We start from the raw sequence: 21,140 nt of genomic DNA on the forward strand, positions 1-21,140 counted from the left end.
GCACAAGCCCTTTGAAAGGGGATGTCCACTACTCAGACAACCCCTTCTCAATCATCTCCCTTCTAAGATAATAACTCTTATACTCCTCTCCGATGCCAGCATCACTTCAGCAGTGTTGGCGCAGTCTCTCTCGGGGATTGCACAACATTATGTCACGCAATCCCTGGGGTCAATCAACGCTGACTTGGCTTCCCCCTCATAGGGACGGATCACATACAACATAAGGAAGTGAGAGCTACGGTTCTCTCATTTCCACAGGATATATATGATTTGTCCGAAGGAGAGTGAAGCCAGAGCTGATTGGCAGCAGGGATCGCATGACAAGGTTACGTGATCCCTGGGACAGCCAGTGCCGTTTAAGTGTTATTATTTTACAAGAGAGAAACATGAGGATTGAGAAGGGGTTATGTGAGTACTGGACAACCCCCTTTAATGCTTGAACTTTGTTAGAAGACATGCTCTTGCTACAGGTGGGAAAACGAAGAAAGATTTGAACCCATTTACTATTGTTGTGCGCCCACAAAGACATCACAAAAATTACAATTCCAAGTTCTCAAGTTCTACAATAGTGGTGGGAGACTAAATAGACAGTAGTAAGGAAAAAAAAAACCAAAACAAACAAACCTGAACATACACAAGCCAAGTGAAATGCTCCAGCTGGACTTACAAGACAAAACAACATGACTTTTTACCTGCAATCGTTTCTCCAAGAACAGTTTACCACCCTCTAATCCATATGGGTGCTCATACGGATAGCTCCAGTCTCTGATTAAAAACATTAGTGTCTGTAACAGAGATACACAAATACAAAACGTGAGGCTGGAAGAGCGGGAGGGTATCACATTAAATTTAGATTCCTAGATGCTTAAGAGAATTCCCTCTTCTGTACAGAGTCATTAATCACACACAAGGATCTGCACACATACAGAAGCTAGGAGACACGCAAGAGGGAACTCACCTGAAAGGGTTTCTTGTAGATTTCTTCCATTGCAAGACGTCCGTACTCTGTAAAAAGCTGGAAAATAATATTTGCTGAGAGTTGAGCGATTGTTCTTCATCCTCGGGGATGTAAGGAGGTTAACGTTTAAATTTCATAGTCCTCTCATTTAATATTTATTGAGCACAGGGGTGGAAAGTATGCGAGATCAATGACTCCATGAATGTACATTACATGTATTGTAAAGTTGGAGGAAAAACATTGTGTAAAACGAGTAGTCAAAGGAAAAAAAAAACAACCCACAAGCGTTGAGCCGTAACTCAGTATCCATTTGATAGCTCATGGAAATATGATTCAGTGATCAATAAAAGGATGTGGACGCGGAGTCTGCTCCAGTCAGAAGTCACAGGAGTTTTGGATGACTAGAAGAGTGTCACCAACAAGCAATGATACGCTCTTCTACTCTCTTGACCGCTGAAGTCTTGCGACTTCTGAACGGAGCAGGTATAGGTTCTGGAGCTGGTGGGGACCCTGGAGCGCCTACGCTGTATCCGTGGGGCTGCAGGGAGCAGAGTATGCCTTGTTTATTATTTTTTTTACGAAAATCCATGCCTAAAAAAAAAAAAAAAATTTTTCCTTCCTGTGTCAGAAAACCCCTTAAACCGTTTTGTTATAAACACATCCTACTGCCAACAGGAATCCAAAATCTAAATGAAAAATAAGCTATTGAGCAAATTGCAAAAGGACCCAGTCTAAGTAGACCCTCCCTGGGTGGCAGACCACCATAGTACCCTTTACAATTATTTTTTGTTGTGGTGGTCCTTTTTTCAGGACAGCTAATAACCGCTAGACAGACCCCAGGAGGACACTATAATCTCTGTCTGATTAATAAGAGCCCGTGGGAACGTTATCACTATGCAGGGAGCTTCTCCCGATGTAGATTTTCAGTTCATGCAAGAATGCAATGTGCACCAAGGGCCCCGTCACACATAGCGACTCTCCAGCAATCCCGACAACGATATCAACTTGTCAGGATCGCTGGTGAGTCGCTACATGATCGCTGGTGAGCTGTCAGACAGACAGCTTCATCAGCGATCAGCACCAGCGCCGCCGAGTGCCCGACGTCGCTGTGCAGTGTGCACGTTAGTTACCAGCGCCTGATGCAGGGAGCTGGTAACTAAGGTACACATCGGGTTTCTAAGCAGCGCGCGTCACTTAGAAACCCGATGTGTACCTTGGTTACCAGCTCCCTGCATCAGCGCACTGGTAACTAAGGTACACATCGTGTTTCTAAGTGACTCGCGCTGCTTAGAAACCGGATGTGTACCTTAGTTACCAGCGCGCTGATTGCCCGCCTGTCACACGTAGTGATGCATGCTGGCCAGTGGGAGACCAGCGTTCAAAGAAATGTCCAGGGCATTCCAACAACGATCAGCGATACCGACAGGGGGGCTGGTCGCTGGTCACACACCGTGTTCTCGCTGGCGAGATCGCTGTTGCGTCACAAAAATTGTGACTCAGCAGCGATCTTGCTAGCGAGATCGCTATGTGTGACGGGGGCTTTAGCCTCACCTATATCCCAGGGTAAAATGCTGGCTATAACCCATCAATATAATCTATAAAGTAAACCAATTACATGGGCCTGATCGTCTACTGTGTATGTGGCGGTGCTCGGAGTTAGGGAATTACCTGTAAATGCTGAAGATCATCTTCTTGAATGTTCTGTGACAAATTATAAACCTAAAAACCGGGAGTAAGATCATTAGTTTAATCCTATGAAAAACAAAGTAGACTGCAATATTGTGATCTCTACAAAGTATATACAATTATCCCTATCAATAGAATAGGAGCCAACTTTAGCTGGGGTCCAACTACCAGCACTTATCGATCATCAGAATGGGGAAATGCAGAGCCAAGTCTCAAGGGAGCGGCGCTCCAGCATGCACACCAGCACTCCAGCATGCACACCAGCACTCCAGCATGTGCACCAGCGCTCCATCCATTGTCTATGTAACTGCCGATCAGAGTTTGCCTGACAGTACTATAAAGTAGTAATAGAGCGAGCAGAGGTGCACATGCAAAGCCCCATTCTTTACGTTGGGAGACCTCAATGAGTCATGTGTATTAAGGGAAATATTTTTTATCATATTGTAAAATACTATGTAAAAAATATGTAATAATTATCTTACACATGCATACAAATACAAACACTCCACAACATTGAAATTGCGATGCCTCATGAAAAAAAAAAAAAACACATACTTGAGTATAAGCCGAGATTTTCAGCCCATTTTTTTAGGCTGAAAGTGCCCCTCGGCTTATACTCGAGTCATTGTCCCAGGGGGTTGGCGGGGGAGGAGGAGCGGCAAGAGTCGGTGGCTGTCACATCATACTCACCCCCTCCGGGCGCAGTCTCTGCACTTCCCTGCTTCTCCGAGGGTCTCCAGCGCCAACATCTTGTTCCTGTCTTGAGCGGTCACGTGGTACCGCTCATTAAAGTAATGAATATGCACATGACTCTACTCCTGCTGGACACAGGAAGAAGATGCTGGCGCTGGAGACCATCGGAGAAGCAGGGAAGTGCAGAGACCGAGCAAGGAGGAGCCGTGCCTACAGCAGGGGGGAGGACGGAGGAGCCGTGCCTACAGCAGGGGGGAGGACGGAAGAGCCGTGCCTACAGCAGGGGGGAGGACGGAAGAGCCGTGCCTACAGCAGGGGGGAGGACGGAAGAGCCGTGCCTACAGCAGGGGGGAGGACGGAAGAGCCGTGCCTACAGCAGGGGGGAGGACGGAAGAGCCGTGCCTACAGCAGGGGGGAGGACGGAAGAGCCGTGCCTACAGCAGGGGGGAGGACGGAAGAGCCGTGCCTACAGCAGGGGGGAGGACGGAAGAGCCGTGCCTACAGCAGGGGGGAGGACGGAAGAGCCGTGCCTACAGCAGGGGGGAGGACGGAAGAGCCGTGCCTACAGCAGGGGGGAGGACGGAAGAGCCGTGCCTACAGCAGGGGGGAGGACGGAAGAGCCGTGCCTACAGCAGGGGGGAGGACGGAAGAGCCGTGCCTACAGCAGGGGGGAGGACGGAAGAGCCGTGCCTACAGCAGGGGGGAGGACGGAAGAGCCGTGCCTACAGCAGGGGGGAGGACGGAAGAGCCGTGCCTACAGCAGGGGGGAGGACGGAAGAGCCGTGCCTACAGCAGGGGGGAGGACGGAAGAGCCGTGCCTACAGCAGGGGGGAGGACGGAAGAGCCGTGCCTACAGCAGGGGGGAGGACGGAAGAGCCGTGCCTACAGCAGGGGGGAGGACGGAAGAGCCGTGCCTACAGCAGGGGGGAGGACGGAAGAGCCGTGCCTACAGCAGGGGGGAGGACGGAAGAGCCGTGCCTACAGCAGGGGGGAGGACGGAAGAGCCGTGCCTACAGCAGGGGGGAGGACGGAAGAGCCGTGCCTACAGCAGGGGGGAGGACGGAAGAGCCGTGCCTACAGCAGGGGGGAGGACGGAAGAGCCGTGCCTACAGCAGGGGGGAGGACGGAAGAGCCGTGCCTACAGCAGGGGGGAGGACGGAAGAGCCGTGCCTACAGCAGGGGGGAGGACGGAAGAGCCGTGCCTACAGCAGGGGGGAGGACGGAAGAGCCGTGCCTACAGCAGGGGGGAGGACGGAAGAGCCGTGCCTACAGCAGGGGGGAGGACGGAAGAGCCGTGCCTACAGCAGGGGGGAGGACGGAAGAGCCGTGCCTACAGCAGGGGGGAGGACGGAAGAGCCGTGCCTACAGCAGGGGGGAGGACGGAAGAGCCGTGCCTACAGCAGGGGGGAGGACTGAAGAGCCGTGCCTACAGCAGGGGGGAGGACGGAAGAGCCGTGCCTACAGCAGGGGGGAGGACGGAAGAGCCGTGCCTACAGCAGGGGGGAGGACGGAAGAGCCGTGCCTACAGCAGGGGGGAGGACGGAAGAGCCGTGCCTACAGCAGGGGGGAGGACGGAAGAGCCGTGCCTACAGCAGGGGGGAGGACGGAAGAGCCGTGCCTACAGCAGGGGGGAGGACGGAGGAGCCGTGCCTACAGCAGGGGGGAGGACGGAAGAGCCGTGCCTACAGCAGGGGGGAGGACGGAAGAGCCGTGCCTACAGCAGGGCGGAGGACGGAAGAGCCGTGCCTACAGCAGGGGGGAGGACGGAAGAGCCTGCCTACAGCAGGGGGGAGGACGGAAGAGCCGTGCATACAGCAGGGGGAGGACGGAAGAGCCGTGCATACAGCAGGGGGGAGGACGATAGAGCCGTGCATACAGCAGGGGGAGCCACACATCAGGACAGGGATGAGGGGACAATGCATACCTGGTTTATACTTGAGTCAATAAGCTTACCCAGTTTTCCGTGGCAAAATTAGGTGCCTCGGCTTATACTCGGGTCGGTTTATACTAGAGTATATAAGGTAAACATTTTGAATATCTAAACTGCACACGCTAAAAAGCACCACTTCAGTGTTTTTCACTGCTGGAGTGAAGCGGTCATATACCCGCCCTCCGGCGTCATCACCGTTTTTCGGTGCTTCTCTGGTCCTGCGGCACCATACTGTGAGCGCAGCTTCTGAGTGGACGGAACTCAGCAACTACATCACAAGCTCTCAATCCAAGTCTATGAGCCAGAACAAGGCTCTCACAGACTTACATTGATCAGTGACCTCCGGCTCGCTCCATGAAACACTGGAGCAGTCAGCAGGTCACAAACCACTGGAGACTAACCGGAAGCGAAAACAAATTAAAATGCTGGAAGGAGGTATCAGACAGGTGACTTAGATTTTAAGCACCCACTCTAGTGACGAAATAAAAAAAAAAAAAAAAAAAACCCGCTGGGGTGGTGTTTTAAACTCCTTGTGATGATAGAAAGCCATCGAGGTGCAGAACAAGACTGCAATGAAGGATGGAACGGAGGCTTATCCCCTTCAGCAACGACTACTGCTTTTGTCTTGAATGCAAAGAAAGCTGGAGATTGGACTGGAGACCATGTGAGCAACGCCATGAAGAGGCCTTCACGATGGAATGTCACATGGGGATCATCTCCTGGGAATATGGTGTGGGGTAGTAATGTGCATGGTAGCGTTCATTCCAAGTATATTAACAGCTCGGAGTTGCATAGATTTGGTCAAGAAACCAGTAGTAGGGACATTTCTTCAAAGTGTCCTAGGAGCCAAGTTTTCATGAGGACAATGTTCCAAGAAGGTTGCTCATGCTTCTTAACAGCATCTGTGGTCTATACGTTCTACCATGGCCTGCAGAGTCTACAGACTTATTTCCCCAAAAGAGCACATCTGGGACATTAATCGTTGGTAACTGCAAAGGGAGCTGCCAGCAGCGGATATTGATGATTTACCTGCCAATGGCAGAACATTCCTCAATAACCTCATTTAACATGCCAAGATGTGTTAGTGCATGTAATAATGCAAATGGTGCTCATACTCAATATTGAATTGACAGCTTTTTCAAAATGATTGTTCTATTTCTACATCACTTGCAAATCAATAACATGTCTTTCCATCCTTGACTTCTTGTCACTGAGTGCGATTCGGCAATAGATCTCTATCCATCTCTTCATCTATATACACAGACACCCCTAAGAAGAATTCTGTTACTTTTAGTTCTGACAAGAAATATCAGTCACCGTGGTACCTGAACGGAGCTGGTCATTGTGCTTAAGGCAAACACCGTTGCACAATCTTTAATCGTTGACTGACTGTCGAAGGCTCCCTGAGTGTCCATGAGAATAACCGCGATCTGGTTAGAAGAGGAGAGACAAGAAAGCGGGAAAAAGAAAAAAAAAAACATCAAAGGGAGCAGGAGTTGCTTGAAAATATCAAGCTCAATACATTTTTAGTGTGGGCTTAATCTCTCAAAGTCAGCTAAATTGTGGCAAGAGTCACTAAAACCTAAACTGGCACAAATTCCTCCACATCTAAATGCTGAGCCAGTTCTTCTGTGCATCCAGCAGGTGGCGGCACGTCATGACCTTCTGCGGCAGTGATCCTCTGGAGTATCTCAGATACGTGCTCTCCTTATGACTGCAGCAGCCAAGTGGAGTCCTATTACTTGCTTGTAAAGGGAAACGATACATAAATTAAGTCAGCGAGGCATGGTGATCAAAATAGTCCACCCAACAGCCTGACTGCACATCAGCATACAGGCTAAGTGGAGCTTTAAATGATAACTGAATGTACCTGAAAATGTATTTATTCCAGCAGTAATGGAAGAAAACCCAAAATAGGAAACCGGTAACACAAAGCGCATTAAAAATATAGTTAAAGGTCATGCACCCTTCATTAAATGGGTTAACGGTGCACGTTATATTGATGATCTATCCTTGGGACCATCAATATCAGATCGGCGGTGGTCTGACACCCATCACCCCAACTGATCGGCTGTTATTTACAACGGCGCAGGCTGGATGTAACCAACCAGTGTACAGAGCTGAACTGCACAGCTCCGGTTCTAGCTGAGAACTGCAGGTCAGCGCCTATTTAAAAGGAACATCAAATACAGGTGCTCAGACCCTCATGGCGCGGCCAATCATTTACGTACACCTTCCCACCTGCTTGTTTTCGCTCTATCGCCACCCTCCTCCTCCTTGATTTCTCTATGAAGCCGGATCTTTCAGAGAAGGGAGGAGATAGAGGGAAGGTGTATATAAATGATTGGCCCCACCATGGTGCACTGAGCGCCTGGACTTGGTTTGACCAGTCATTATGTGCTAATATTGTCCCTTTAAGAGGACAGACACTTATGTGCTGTCCTAGTCAGCGGCCACTATACATTGATCAGACTGTGCTGTTCATATCAATTCATTGTTTAGAGGGAACCTGTCAGGTCAGATAACACTTAACCCGCAGATATAGGGATAATCTGCACATTAATAGCATTAGGAAGGTACTCAGGTCTCCACACTTCATTTCACATTTCAGTGGTCACTTTAATATGTGGCATTAATATGGATGAAGGACGGGAAGCGTTACTCGGTCAGTAACAGATTAGCATTCCCTGTCTCTATGACCAGAGAACAATTACTAGTAGAAGGGTGGATACGGGGTGTTGACCTCCTCTTCCTGAAATTGGGCAATTGGGTGTCACATGAAAAACATTAAAAAAATACAAAACAAGGCTTTCATAATTACCTTCGTTCCATCAGGTTTCTCAATAACAAAAACTTCACTCCAAATCTGGATACCAGTGGTCTCCCGCTCACATCCCCCCCGCCACGTGAAACCCGTCAATGGCTCATGGCTGCCACCAACCCAATTTGTGTAGTTCTGAAAAGATGGAGAAAAGGGAAATCGTCAGTAAGTTGTTAGCAAGGGTTTAGGTGTAGTAAGTAACTGTAGTGCTGCCCCCTGATGACATTTTCTTCCAGGAGGGACGATGGACACTGTGGGGGAGTGAGTGCAGCCTCCTGTGACATACTTGAGGCTCCTCTCAAAAGTTTCACAGGAAGTGAGTGAGTTAAAAACCCAACCACACATTTAGGGATTAGCTAGATAGGGAAACGTGTAGGGCATTGTGTAACAAAGCAAATTACAAAAGTGGTTATGGTGTAAGGATATTAAGAAAAAACATTTTAGTTGCCAGACCACTCCTTTAATAAATCAACAGGGATCCAATCACTGAATAACCAGTAAAAAGGACAACAACTGCAGCTCAAGGTAAGCCACACTAGAAGGGGAGTGAAAACATGGAGATCAGGTAGTTGGAACTATACAGCTTTAAGAATCAAGAGCTTTAGGAATAGCTGTGAGGCTGTGTGCCCACGTAGCGTTTAAGCGTTTCTGCAGCGCTCTTAGACAAGCGATTCTGCTGCAGAAACGCTTAAGAAAAGCATCCAATTGATTTTTAATGAGAAACGCACATGTTGTGCCAATGGTGCGTTTTTAACAGCTGCGGAAACGCTGAGCGATTAAAAACGCAGCATGTTCATTAATTTTGCGGAATCGCATGTGATGCTGCATACCATCAATTATATGGGCAAAAACACTTAGGAAAACACATGCTAAAACGCTTGACAAACGCTTACAAAAGCGCGTAAAAAACCACATGTGTTTTCCTGGGAGCAGGGTGTGCGATTCTGCTCAGGTTTATTCTGCTTCAGAATCGCTACGTGGGCACATAGCCTAAATGTCAAAAAAAAAAAAAAAAAACCTCCATGCTTCTATCCACGATTGATCCAGACCTAATGTTCCCGTAGACACCCCAGTCTGTTTAAGAGACTGGTGCACGGGGGCTGCAGAACGTGGCAGCAGTGGACACATGCTGTGCTAATGGCATCGCTGCTCAGTGATGGGAGCCATGATGCCAGCATAACTTCACATGACAATTGGGGCCACTGATTGGCTGCACTATTTACGTGGGGGCCATTTGTAAGCCAGGACCAGCTTGATAATCAGGGGAAAGAAGTGATACGAGTAAAGGTTCTCACATTAGAGGGCATGAATCCCCTCCAAAAACCCCATATACCAGCAGATATTAGGTTAATCTGCAGGTAAATGGCATTTTAAATCATGCCTGGCTGACTAGAACAGCGGCTACAGGGAGAAAATCAAGTTATATCCTCCACGTAGTCACTCGCTTCCAATCATCACAGAGGACAGTTACACCGAGTGCAGCTATAGTTTCTCCCTGACAAATTGATTGACATCATGCTCTGCAGAGCATGTACAGAGCTGACTGTCAATGTGTAGGGGAGTGATTACAGCGCACTCACTGTACAGTTAGAGGTTGGCTAACAGCTTCCTGCACTGTACTGATGACTAGCGGGAGCAGCTACAGGAGGATATACACAAATTTTTTTTAAATTCTGTGGAAGCATGGTTGAAGAGCAATGTCTGACTTTCATTTGTTCATTTTCATAGATTTTTGAGTTATTTTGTCAGATTCAAGTTATTTATGTGGCCATTGTGGGTTTTTCTGTCACTAAACGAGGGGTACCAATTTTGACCACGTGTATAACTTCATTTTCTCCTGGTAGCCGCTGCTCCAGCTAGCCAGCCAAACATAATTTAAAATGTCATTTACTTGCAGATAACCCCATAACTGCAGGTATATAGTGGTTTCTGTAAAGGACACATTCCTTTTAAAAGGAGTTTTCCCCACAATCAATTTATTTCCCCATACCTCTAAAAAAGACCTCTCTCCCCTGGTCTAGTGCTGCTTGTCCGCCGCTGCTGATCTTTGCTTACTGATTGCAACAGTGACATAACTACAGTGCATGTCACCGCTGCAGCCAATCACTAAGATCAGCAGCTTTGATGAGGTAGACCGTGTGATGCTGAAATGAGCAATTGGCCATTTCGGTCAAGTGTAGTTGTATAGCCACCACTACAGTCGGTAAACAAAGAGGTGCAGCGCCGCACACCGGTGATGTGCCCGGGAAAGGTGAGTCCCATCTGTGTTTGTAGTTTTAGAGCTGTCTAAGAATTTGGGGACCTAAAAACATGGATTTTTGTGATAACTCACCATAAAATCCTTTTCTCCGAGATGCTAATTGGGGGACACAGGTACTGTGGTGTAAGCTACTGCCACCTGGAGGCTGACACCAAGTGAAAAAAAAAAAGGTTAGCTCCTCCTCCGCCGTATACACCCTCTCCCCGATTGCAGGCGGAAACCAGTTTGGTGCAAAAGCAGTAGGAGATCAAACAAAAATCAGACATCAACCTTAATACAGGTAACATGTCTAGAAAACAGCCACCCTAGTTTCATACTGAAAGCATATTAATTAAATAAACAGAAGCCACTTGGCTAATAGGGTGGGTGCTGTGTCCCCCAATGAGCGTCTCAGAGAAAAGGATTTTACGGTGAGTTATCACAAAAATCCATGTTTCTCCTTCGTCTAATTGGGGGACACAGGTACTGTGGGATATCCTAAAGCAGTCCCTGGGTGGGAAGTTGACTTACCGATCCAAGCTACATGCACATCTTGTCTAAAGGTGCGCCACTGGTGCTTGGAGAATCCTTCTACCCAGGCTCGCATCCGCCAAAGCCTGAGTATGGACATTGTAATGTTTAGTAAACGTGTGCTGGCTGGACCAGGTTGCTGCCTAGCAAACCCGTTCCGCCGAAGCCTGGTGTCGAAGCGCTCAAGAGGCGCCCACTGCCCGAGTAGAGTGTGCTCTGATCCCTGCTGGAATCGGCGCGCCCCTGACGCGGTAGGATTCCTGAACAACAAAACAAATCCATCTGGTTATGGTTGATTTTGAGGAGAGTCCCTTCCTGCGACCCTCAGGGAGCACGAACAGTGCGTCTGACTGACAAAAGGGTGCCGTCCGCGACACGTACCTCCCGAGAGCTCTCACCAGGTCCAACGTACGAATAGCCTTTTCCACACGGTGCACCGGTGAGGGACAGAAAGAGGGCAAGACAATATCCTCATTAATACGAAACGAGGAAACGACCTTTGGAAAAAAAAAAAAAAAAAGGAGGAGCTGGTCTAAGAACCACCTTGTCTTTGTAAAAGGTCAGGAACGGGGCTCGGCAAGACAATGCTGCCAGCTCCGAGACCCTCCTGATCGATGTTATGGCTACCAGAAACACCACCTTCCAGGAAAGGTATGACAAAGAGACATCCTGCAGCTGCTCAAGTGGAGCTTCCTGCAGAACACTTAGGACCAGGTTATGGTCCCAGGCGTCCATAGGTGCCTTATAAGGAGATACCAAGTGGGAGACCCCCTGGATGAAAGTCTTAACCTGCAAGTTGGTAGCAATCCTGTGCTGAAAGAGGATGAACAAAGCCGATATCTGTCTTCTCAGAGAACTGGGAGCCAAACCTGAGTCTAAACCAGACTGGAGAAAAGCCAAGATATTAGGGATGGAGAATCTCAGTGGCGAACAACCGTCGCCCCGGCACCATGCAAACAAAACCTTCCAGGTGTGGTGGTAAACTCGTGCAGAGGTAGGCTTTCGGGCGCTAACCATCGTAGCAACCACCTTGCGCCCGAACCCCGCCTGTGTCAGAATCCAGGATTCAACGGCCAAGCCGTCAAAAACAGGGCCCCCGAGTTCGGGTGGCAGATCGGCCCTTGAGACAGTAGATATGGGCGCTCTGGCAGGCGCCATGGCATGTCGACGACCAGCTGCACTAGATCTACGTACCAAGCCTGACGAGGCCAGTCTGGGGCCAGCAGAATCACTGGCACCCCCTCTACCTTGATTTTCTTGATGACCCTCGGAAGCAGAGGCAGCGGGGAAAACAAGTATGGGAGGCGAAACTGATTCCATCGCAGAACCAGCGCATCCACGGCGATCGCCTGCGGGTCCCAGGACCGCGCGACGAACATGGACACCTTGGCGTTCACCCCGGAACGCCATCAGACCCACATCCGGAGTTCCCCACCGCTGGGAAATGTGCTGAAAAACCTCTGGGTGAAGTGACCTTCTCCGGACGCAAGCCCCTGCCGGCTGAGAAAGTCTGCCGCCCAGTTCGCTACCCCCGGGATGTGGACCGCCGATATCAGCGAGCAGTTCCTCTTGGCCCAGCAAAGCACGTGCCCTACTTCGCGCACAGGGTGGATAAAAAAAAAAAAAAAAACGATTTTTTTTATTTAAATTGGATTTTTTTTATTTAAATCGGATTTTTTTTAATAAACTGCTTTTTGAGGAAAATATTTTACCATCCAAAGGTTCTTCCATCATGAGATAAAGCTGAGTTGTTTAACTCAGTAGAATAAAGGCTGTATATGTGTAAACATTCACAATGCCATGCTGTTCCAGAGGTTTCTGTAGGATTAGTGGGCAGTTTCTCTCCTATATTATCACAGACGCTCGCTTTACTTACGCAGTTCTCAAAACTGAATTTGACTCCGCAGAGGTCCCAGCCTCTTCTTCACGGCAAAAATGTTACAACATGAACAGAGTTGAGAAAAAGACCTTAATCCTATTGTTCTACAAACCTATGAATACAGAATCAACCCCTTCAGTGCCAAGTCCAAGAAGTTAGACAATATGTTTCTGATTGTTTGGAGTGGAATAGATCTGCACAACACAAGAAGAATGTGAATCTAAGTGTGAGGAGGAGGAAGGGCAAGCAGACAAGAAAATGAAAGTGAAACTTTGAGCACAATACTGCAGCATAGCCACAGACAGACAAGTCTGGATCTGTTTGTGTGTACGATCTGAGGTTTATTACATTCTTTCCTTATAATGGCAGTAGGCCGTAAAAGAGACCCAGTTTGGGAATATTTTTATGAAGCTCCTTCGCCTATCGGTAAGGCAAACATGCGTGCAAAATGCAAACGATGCAACAAAGAGATGCAAGGCCTGGTGGCGCGAATGAGGCAACATCATGAGAAGTGCGGTGATGAAGATGACCAAAGAAACACTTCTGAACAGGCAGGATCTTCAGGTTGGTAAACATTTTTATTGAATCCTAATTCTAAAGACTGAACTGTCATGTGTGAGAAAAATTATATTTCTTATTATTACTGCATGTTACTGTCATTTGGTACAGTTATGAAGAAAAACAAATATTCCTTTTGGGGCAGGGGCAGTGATGTGTTGTGTACAATAAGCAGAAATTGTATAAACAATAAAATAACAGCATTGACTTTTTTTGTTTAGGGGAATTCATGGATTCTGGAAACTATCCACCTCCAAGATCACCATCAACCTGTTCTACAGTTTCAGAGTTATCCATCCAGGATAGTGCTTCATTAGCAGCAGCAGCATCATCAGACACCCACAGCCACATATCACCATCACCCAAAAGGAAGAAAAAACCTTTACCTCCTGGAACCACCATAGATAGGTTTGTGATAAGAACTAGCAGATTAGAAAAAGAGTTGATTGATGAAAAAACTGCCCAGTTTATTTATGCAACGAACTCTTCTTTCCGTCTGACTGAGAACCCACATTTCATTAATATGGTTCAGTCACTGAGACCAGGATACAGTCCACCCAGCAGAGCTGATGTTGCAGGGAAACTGCTGGATCAAGTGTATGACAGAGAAATGGAGCAATGTGCAACAGCTCTGGAGGGTAAAATTGTTAACCTAAGTATTGATGGGTGGAGTAATGTCCACAATGATCCTATTGTATGTGCTTGTATAACAACAGAAGAAGGTAAAGTCTTCCTTGCACAAACAACTGATACGTCAGGAAATGCACACACAGCAGAATACTTACAAGAAGTGGCAGTAAAAGCTATAACGACATGTGAACAAAAATTCAAATGTCTAGTACGCAGTTTGGTCACTGACAATGCTGCAAACGTATCCAAGATGAGAAGAGATTTAGAAGAGCAGGGAGGGAATACAAAGCTGCTAATAACATATGGTTGCAGTGCTCATTTGCTGCACCTCTTAGCCAAAGACTTAAGTGTTCCAGAAATAAAGGCTAATGTTGTTGAAATTGCTAAATACTTCCGTAATAATCATTTTGCTGCAGCAGCTCTGAAAAGGATGGGTGGAACCAAGCTAACGCTCCCACAAGATGTTAGATGGAACTCTGTGGTGGACTGTTTTGAGCAGTATATCAAAAACTGGCCTATTCTGATGACACTTTGTGAAGAAAATCGAGATAAAATAGATGGCACTGTCACGGCCAAAATCCTCAACATTGGGCTTAAGAGAAATGTTGAACATATGCTGAGCTTCCTGAAACCCATCTCTCAAGCTTTAAACAAAACACAGAAAAATAGCTGTTTTATTGCGGATGCTGTTGAAATTTGGAAGGAACTGAGTGAACACTTAAAAACAGAACTACACATGGACAGAATTAAATTACAAGCAGTAAACAAACGAATGGGACAAGCACTGACTCCAGCTCATTTTTTGGCAAATATTGTCAATATCCAATATCAGGGTCAAAACCTAAGTGCTGAGGAAGAGGAGTTAGCTATGACAAGGGTATCCAGCAATCATCCATCTTTAATGCCAACTATAATAAACTTCAGAGCTAAGGGGGAACCATTCAAGAAATATATGTTTGCTGAAGATATTTTAAGGAAGGTCACACCAGTAAACTGGTGGAAGTCACTTAAGCGCTTGGATTTAGACTGTTCAAGTAATGATTTCACTTTTAACAGCAGTAGCTTCTTCTGCAGGCGTTGAAAGAATATTCTCTTCCTTTGGACTCATTCATTCTAAATTGAGAAATCGGTTGGGACCCAATAAAGCAGGAAAGCTTGTTTTTCTTTTCCAGATTATGAATAGGAACAAAGAAGAAGATGATGATGAAGATGACACGTGAGCTACAGAGGACTGCAACGACAGTAGTATTTAAGTTTTTCATGTGTCGGCTGGGCTGACAGTCTAAGTTTCTTAAAATATATATATTTTGTTTAGCCAAATTAGTTAACAAACATGGATGTTTGTTTAAGCAAATAACTTATGCTGTAATGTTGTTATTGTTTCAGTTGAATAAATCTATTTAAATTGTTATTAAGGTCAGGATTATTTTTCTCCTTCCCAAGTACAACAGAACAGTGGTGTCCAAATATGAATGATTAACCCATTAAACTGGGGAGAAAAAAGTAATCTAAAAAGTGATTCTAAAAATCTTCATCTACTTGCATGTTAAAGTAGCAAGAACTAGTTTAGGTAGAAACTTTGATTTAAATCACTGATTTAAATCAAGCCTTACTGACTAGTGATTTAAATCGTGATTTAAATCAGTTAGATTTAAATCAAATCCACCCTGTTCGCGCATGATTTCCCAGCTGCCGGTGCCCCCCTGGTGATTTATGCAAGCCACAGCCGTGGCGTTGTCCGACTGAATCTGGACGGAGCGGCCTGCTAGAAGGTGATGGAATCGATGCAGAGTCAGCCGGATCGCCCGTATCTCCAACAAGTTGATTGGGAGGGCTGCCTCCTGCGGTGAACACCGTCCCTGGGTCGTGTGGTGGCAAAAAACCGCTCCCCAGCTGAAAAGGATGGCGTCGGTTGTGACCACCAGCCACTGATCTGGGGGGGGGGGGGGGGGGGGGGAAGGGTTTCCCCTGAAGCAGGGATTAACTGATTGTCCACTGCCTGACCTGAGAGGACAACCGGCACCGATGATCGAGCGTGAATGGGTTCTTGTCCCAGGCTGACAAGAGGGCGTGCTGCAGGGGACGAAGATGAAACTGGGCGAACGGGATCGCGTCCATCGCTGCCACCATTTTCCCCAGAATCCTCATGCCGAAACGGATGGTGTGAGGGACTGGTTGGCGCCGTACTCGTACCCCCTGCCGGAGGGCTAGGGTCTCGTCTCGAGGGAAACTTACCAACCCTCGGCAAGTGTCGAAGGTCATCCCTAAAAAGGAAATTCTCTGAGCTGGAACAAGGGATGACTTCTTTACATTGACCAATCACCCTAAGCGGGCAAGAGTAGCGTAATGCTGACACTTTCCTCGCATGCCTGCCTTGAAGGGGCTTTGACCAAGAGGTCGTCTAAGTAGGGGAATACAACTATGCGCAGGGAGTGCCATGACCTTTGTGAACACTCTGGGGGCTGTGGCTAGCCCGAAGGGCAGCGCTCCAAACTGAAAATGTAGACCGTTGATGACGAAGCGTAGAAACCTTTGATGCGGAGGGAAAATGGGAATATGTAGATAGGCGTCCTGGATATCGATAGAGCCCAAATACTCTCCCTGCCTCATTGCCGCTATGACTGAACGGAGAGATTCCATCCGGAAATGTCTGATCCTGATAAATCTGTTCAAGAACTTTAGATCCAAAACGGGCCTGACCGTCCCGTCCTTTTTGGGAACTGCAAACAGGTTGGAATAGAAGCCCTGCGCCTTTTCGTTTTCCGGTACTGGAATGATAACTCCGTTGTGAGAGAGCGAATCGATGGCTTCTAGTAGAGCCCTTGCCGGAGTATTCACTTTGGAAAGCCGGGAAAGAAAAAAAAAAAAAAAAAAATCGTCTTGGGAGGTACCTGACAAATTCTATCTTGTACCCTGTGAACACAAGCTCTCTCACCCATGCGTCGTGCGTAAAATTGAGCCAGGCGTGGTGAAACCAGAGTAGGCGTCCGCCTACCCCGCTGGTGCCGCCTGACAAATGCCCCGAGTCATTTGGCTGAAAGATCTTTGGGACCTGGATCCCCTCGACCTAGACTGGTTAGAATGCATCCTCCCCAATGGGTTGGCTCTATATGAGACCTGTCGGTCCCTATTGTGATTGGGACGCCCTGAGGCGGCGGAGTTAGCCGCTGTCGTCCACCCGGGGTTGCGAAAGGTCCGAAATCGCGCCTGCAACTGGTGACGAAACGGCGGCTTGGCCTTTTGCTGAGGAAGAAAGCCGCTCTTGCCTCCTGTGGAGTCGGAGATGAGCTGATCTAGTCTCTCTCCAAACAGGCGGCCACACTGGTAAGTTAGCGCTGTCAAGGACTTTTTTGAGGCTGAATCAGCCCGCCATGTCCCTAACCATAGCGCTCTCCTAATGGAGATTGCATGTGCGGCTGCAAGTGCCGAGCAGTAGGCCGCATCTAAAGACGCATTAATCAAGTAGTCCGCCTCCATGGCCATCTGATTTGGGATTTCTGATACTTCCGCTGGTAGGCCTAGGTCCTGCAAGGCTCTAATCAAAGTTTCTGACCAAGAAATCATGGCCTTGGCTACCCACATTGCTGCGAACTAGGGAGAAAGCGCTGATCCTGATGCCTCAAACATTGAGGGAGGCAAGTTCTCTATGAGACGATCAGTGGGATCCTTAATAGAAGAACCACTAGGCACAGATAGTAAAGTTCTTGCAGCCAAGCGCGAAACCGGTGGGTCCACAGTTGGGGATTCCGTCCACTTTTTACGGAGATCCGGGGGAAAAGGGTACTTCGCCTCGAGTGCCTTCTGACCCAAGAACCGCCTGTCCGGCCGTTCTGTGTTTTTGCACTATGTCCTCAAATTCAGGGTGAGTGCAAAATATTCTATGGGGACGCTTGACACGCTTAAATGACACCTTATGGCCCGCAGCCAGAGTGGAATCATCCTCAATCCCCAGAGTCTGGTTGATGGCTTCTATGAGACTGTCAACCGTTTCCTGACCACCTGGCGTATCTAGGTCCAGGGGCATATCCGAGTTGTAGTCCGAGCCTTGTTCGCTACCGACTGCTGGCGACGGGGAGCGAGAAGCAGAGCTCACGGATGCCGAAGCACTGGATGGACCGGGAGACGCTGTGTGGGTTCGTTTCCCCCGGGTCTGCCTGGAGTGAGAGCGGCCCCTGCAGGCAGGAGGCTCGTGTGAGGTAGAGGACCCCTCTAAGACAGGAGAGCCACTGTGCCTGCTCCTATCTGGGGCGCGAAGGGACTCGATTGCTCTCGTAAGTGACGCCATAGATTGCGACAGTGATAACGCCCATTCCGGGGGACCTGTTACACTGGGCTCGGTCGCAGGGGAGTGCTCCTGAGCGCGTTCGGACTCGCAGCCTTCGCATACCAGTTTGGTCTGCGCCCGCGGAAAAGCCGACTGTCAGGAGATGCATGCAGTGTATAGGAGCGTATGTGTCTTAGATCTTCCTGACATGTTGTACCTGTCAGGTCTCCGTGCTGACAAAAAAAAAAAAAAAAACGCCGGGGGAGGGCGCTCTTCGTTCCTGATAGCGCGGCCTGTCCGTGGGGCTGGGGGGCAGCACTTACCCCAGTCCTGTGTCCTCAGCGTGCTAGGCGCCGCTTTAATCTGCGCGCCAGTACTGCAGGCTGGCCCCCGGAAGAAAAAGGATCCTGGGGGCGGTCTTTTCTTTGCGGCCTAAAGCCGGGGACTAAATTTCCTCAGGCGCCTGCCAGGCTACGGGGGGCGGGGCCACTGTGACGCGATGCCGGGGGCAGGACTTCCGGCCGTGGCCTAGCGCAGGCTGAAGCCGGGGCCTCGATTTATTCCTCCATCCGCCCTGGGGGGGGGGGGCGCAAAACCGCCGACAACCAGAAACACTCCGGAACCGGATCCCTGGACGCCGCAGGAGCCCTCCCTGGCCATAATTCCTCAGGTAGAGGGGAGGAGGGCCCTGAGCGATCAGGACGGTGCAGGCACCCTAGCTCCATCTAACCCCCTGCAGGGGTGAGGTCAGGGACCGTCCGCCACCTTGCACCCCACAGTCCTTAGCATTGGAGGGGTAGCGGGGCCGCGCGGACTACGCTTGTGCCTCTCTGCAGCCCAGGGTTTCAATACCCTGGGGTGGACAGGACTAAGTCCGGCATCACGTCCCACGGTGCGGCAGAGGATACGTGGAGGGACACTCACACGTGCTCGCCTGTTGTTGGTTTGGGGAGATCGGACCCTTTCAATAGGGTCCATCGCTTCCATCTCGTTTTCATTGTGAAAAAATGGAACATCTGGAAAAAAAAATCCCCGTTGCGGGAGAGGATACTTGGAGGGACACTCGCACGTGCTCGCCCGTTGTTGGTTTGGGGAGATCGGACCCTTTCAATAGGGTCCGACGCCCCAGTCTTATCTTCATGGGGAAAGGAGAAAAAAAAAAAATCAGTCGAGACAGACCGACGTATGCCGCCAACAGACACTAAGCAAAAACTGGTTTCCGCCCGCAATCGGGGTGAGGGTGTATACGGCGGAGGAGGAGCTAACCTCTTTTTTTCCCACTTAGTGTCAGCCTCCAGGCGGCAGTAGCATACACCATAGTACCTGTGTCCCCCAATGAGACGAAGGAGAAATTGAATGCCAATGGCCCTTTACTATACCATTTCCTTTCTTTCCACTATCACTTACACGACTGGGCCATCTGAGTTGCTCCATTTGTTTTGAAAACATGCTACGTAGAATAAGCCGCTAGTTAAAGAGACATGAAGCTTGTGGTATTGCACTGTGACGTTATGGTTTGTTATAATATCCAGTGGGGCAAAAAAGTATTTAGTCAGTCAGCAATAGTGCAAGTTCCACCACTTAAAAAGATGAGAGGCGTCTGTAATTTACATCATAGGTAGACCTCAACTATGGGAGACAAACTGAGAAAAAAAAATCCAGAAAATCACATTGTCTGTTTTTTTTTCATTTTATTTGCATATTATGGTGGAAAATAAGTATTTGGTCAGAAACAAGCAATCAAGATTTCTGTCTCTCACAGACCTGTAACTTCTTCTTTAAGAGTCTCCTCTTTCCTCCACTTATTACCTGTAGTAATGGCACCTGTTTAAACTTGTTATCAGTATAAAAAGACACCTGTGCACACCCTCAAACAGTCTGACTCCAAACTCCACTATGGTGAAGACCAAAGAGTTGTCAAAGGACACCAGAAACAAAATTGTAGCCCTGCACCAGGCTGGGAAGACTGAATCTGCAATAGCCAACCAGCTTGGAGTGAAGAAATCAACTGTGGGAGCAATAATTAGAAAATGGAAGACATACAAGACCACTGATCATCTCCCTCGATCTGGTGCTCCACGCAAAATCCCACCCCGTGGGGTCAGAATGATCACAAGAACGGTGAGCAAAAATCCCAGAACCACGCGGGGGGACCTAGTGAATGAACTGCAGAGAGCTGGGACCAATGTAACAAGGCCTACCATAAGTAACACTACGCCACCATGGACTCAGATCCTGCAGTGCCAGACGTGTCCCACTGCTTAAGCCTGTACATGTCCGGGCCCGTCTGAAGTTTGCTAGAGAGCATTTGGATGATCCAGAGGAGTTTTGGGAGAATGTCCTATGGTCTGATGAAACCAAACTGGAACTGTTTGGTAGAAACACAACTTGTCGTGTTTGGAGGAAAAAGAATACTGAGTTGCATCCATCAAACACCATACCTACTGTAAAGCATGGTGGTGGAAACATCATGCTTTGGGGCTGTTTCTCTGCAAAGGGGCCAGGACGACTGATCCGGGTACATGAAAGAATGAATGGGGCCATGTATCGTGAGATTTTGAGTGCAAACCTCCTTCCATCAGCAAGGGCATTGCAGATGAAACGTGGCTAGGTCTTTCAACATGACAATGATCCAAAGCACACCGCCAGGGCAACGAAGGAGTGGCTTCGTAAGAAGCATTTCAAGGTCCTGGAGTGGCCTAGCCAGTCTCCAGATCTCAACCCTATAGAAAACCTTTGGAGGGAGTTGAAAGTCCGTGTTGCCAAGCGAAAAGCCAAAAACATCACTGCTCTAGAGGAGATCTGCATGGAGGAATGGGCCAACATACCAACAACAGTGTGTGGCAACCTTGTGAAGACTTACAGAAAACGTTTGACCACTGTCATTGCCAACAAAGGATATATCACAAAGTATTGAGATTTAATTTTGTTTCTGACCAAATACTTATTTT

At 48.4% G+C, this 21,140-nt stretch overlaps 1 protein-coding gene across 3 annotated transcripts in view; it reads right to left on the minus strand.

Annotated features, from left to right (window-relative positions):
- ATL2 (atlastin GTPase 2) overlaps positions 1-21,140 on the minus strand; it is a 94,808-nt gene that overhangs the window by 13,195 nt on the left and 60,473 nt on the right. For all 3 annotated transcript variants that reach the window (XM_073557482.1, XM_073557483.1, XM_073557484.1), the window contains 5 exons: positions 8,089-8,223; positions 6,593-6,697; positions 2,627-2,677; positions 959-1,015; positions 693-785 (listed from right to left, as the gene is read on the minus strand). In XM_073557482.1, coding sequence (XP_073413583.1) covers positions 693-785; positions 959-1,015; positions 2,627-2,677; positions 6,593-6,697; positions 8,089-8,223 — 441 coding nt within the window. The remainder of the gene's footprint in view (positions 1-692; positions 786-958; positions 1,016-2,626; positions 2,678-6,592; positions 6,698-8,088; positions 8,224-21,140) is intronic.

This window comes from Dendrobates tinctorius, unplaced genomic scaffold, assembly GCF_039654945.1.
Source record: "Dendrobates tinctorius isolate UK_male_01 unplaced genomic scaffold, ASM3965494v1 ptg000250l, whole genome shotgun sequence".
Classification (NCBI taxonomy): domain Eukaryota; kingdom Metazoa; phylum Chordata; class Amphibia; order Anura; family Dendrobatidae; genus Dendrobates; species Dendrobates tinctorius.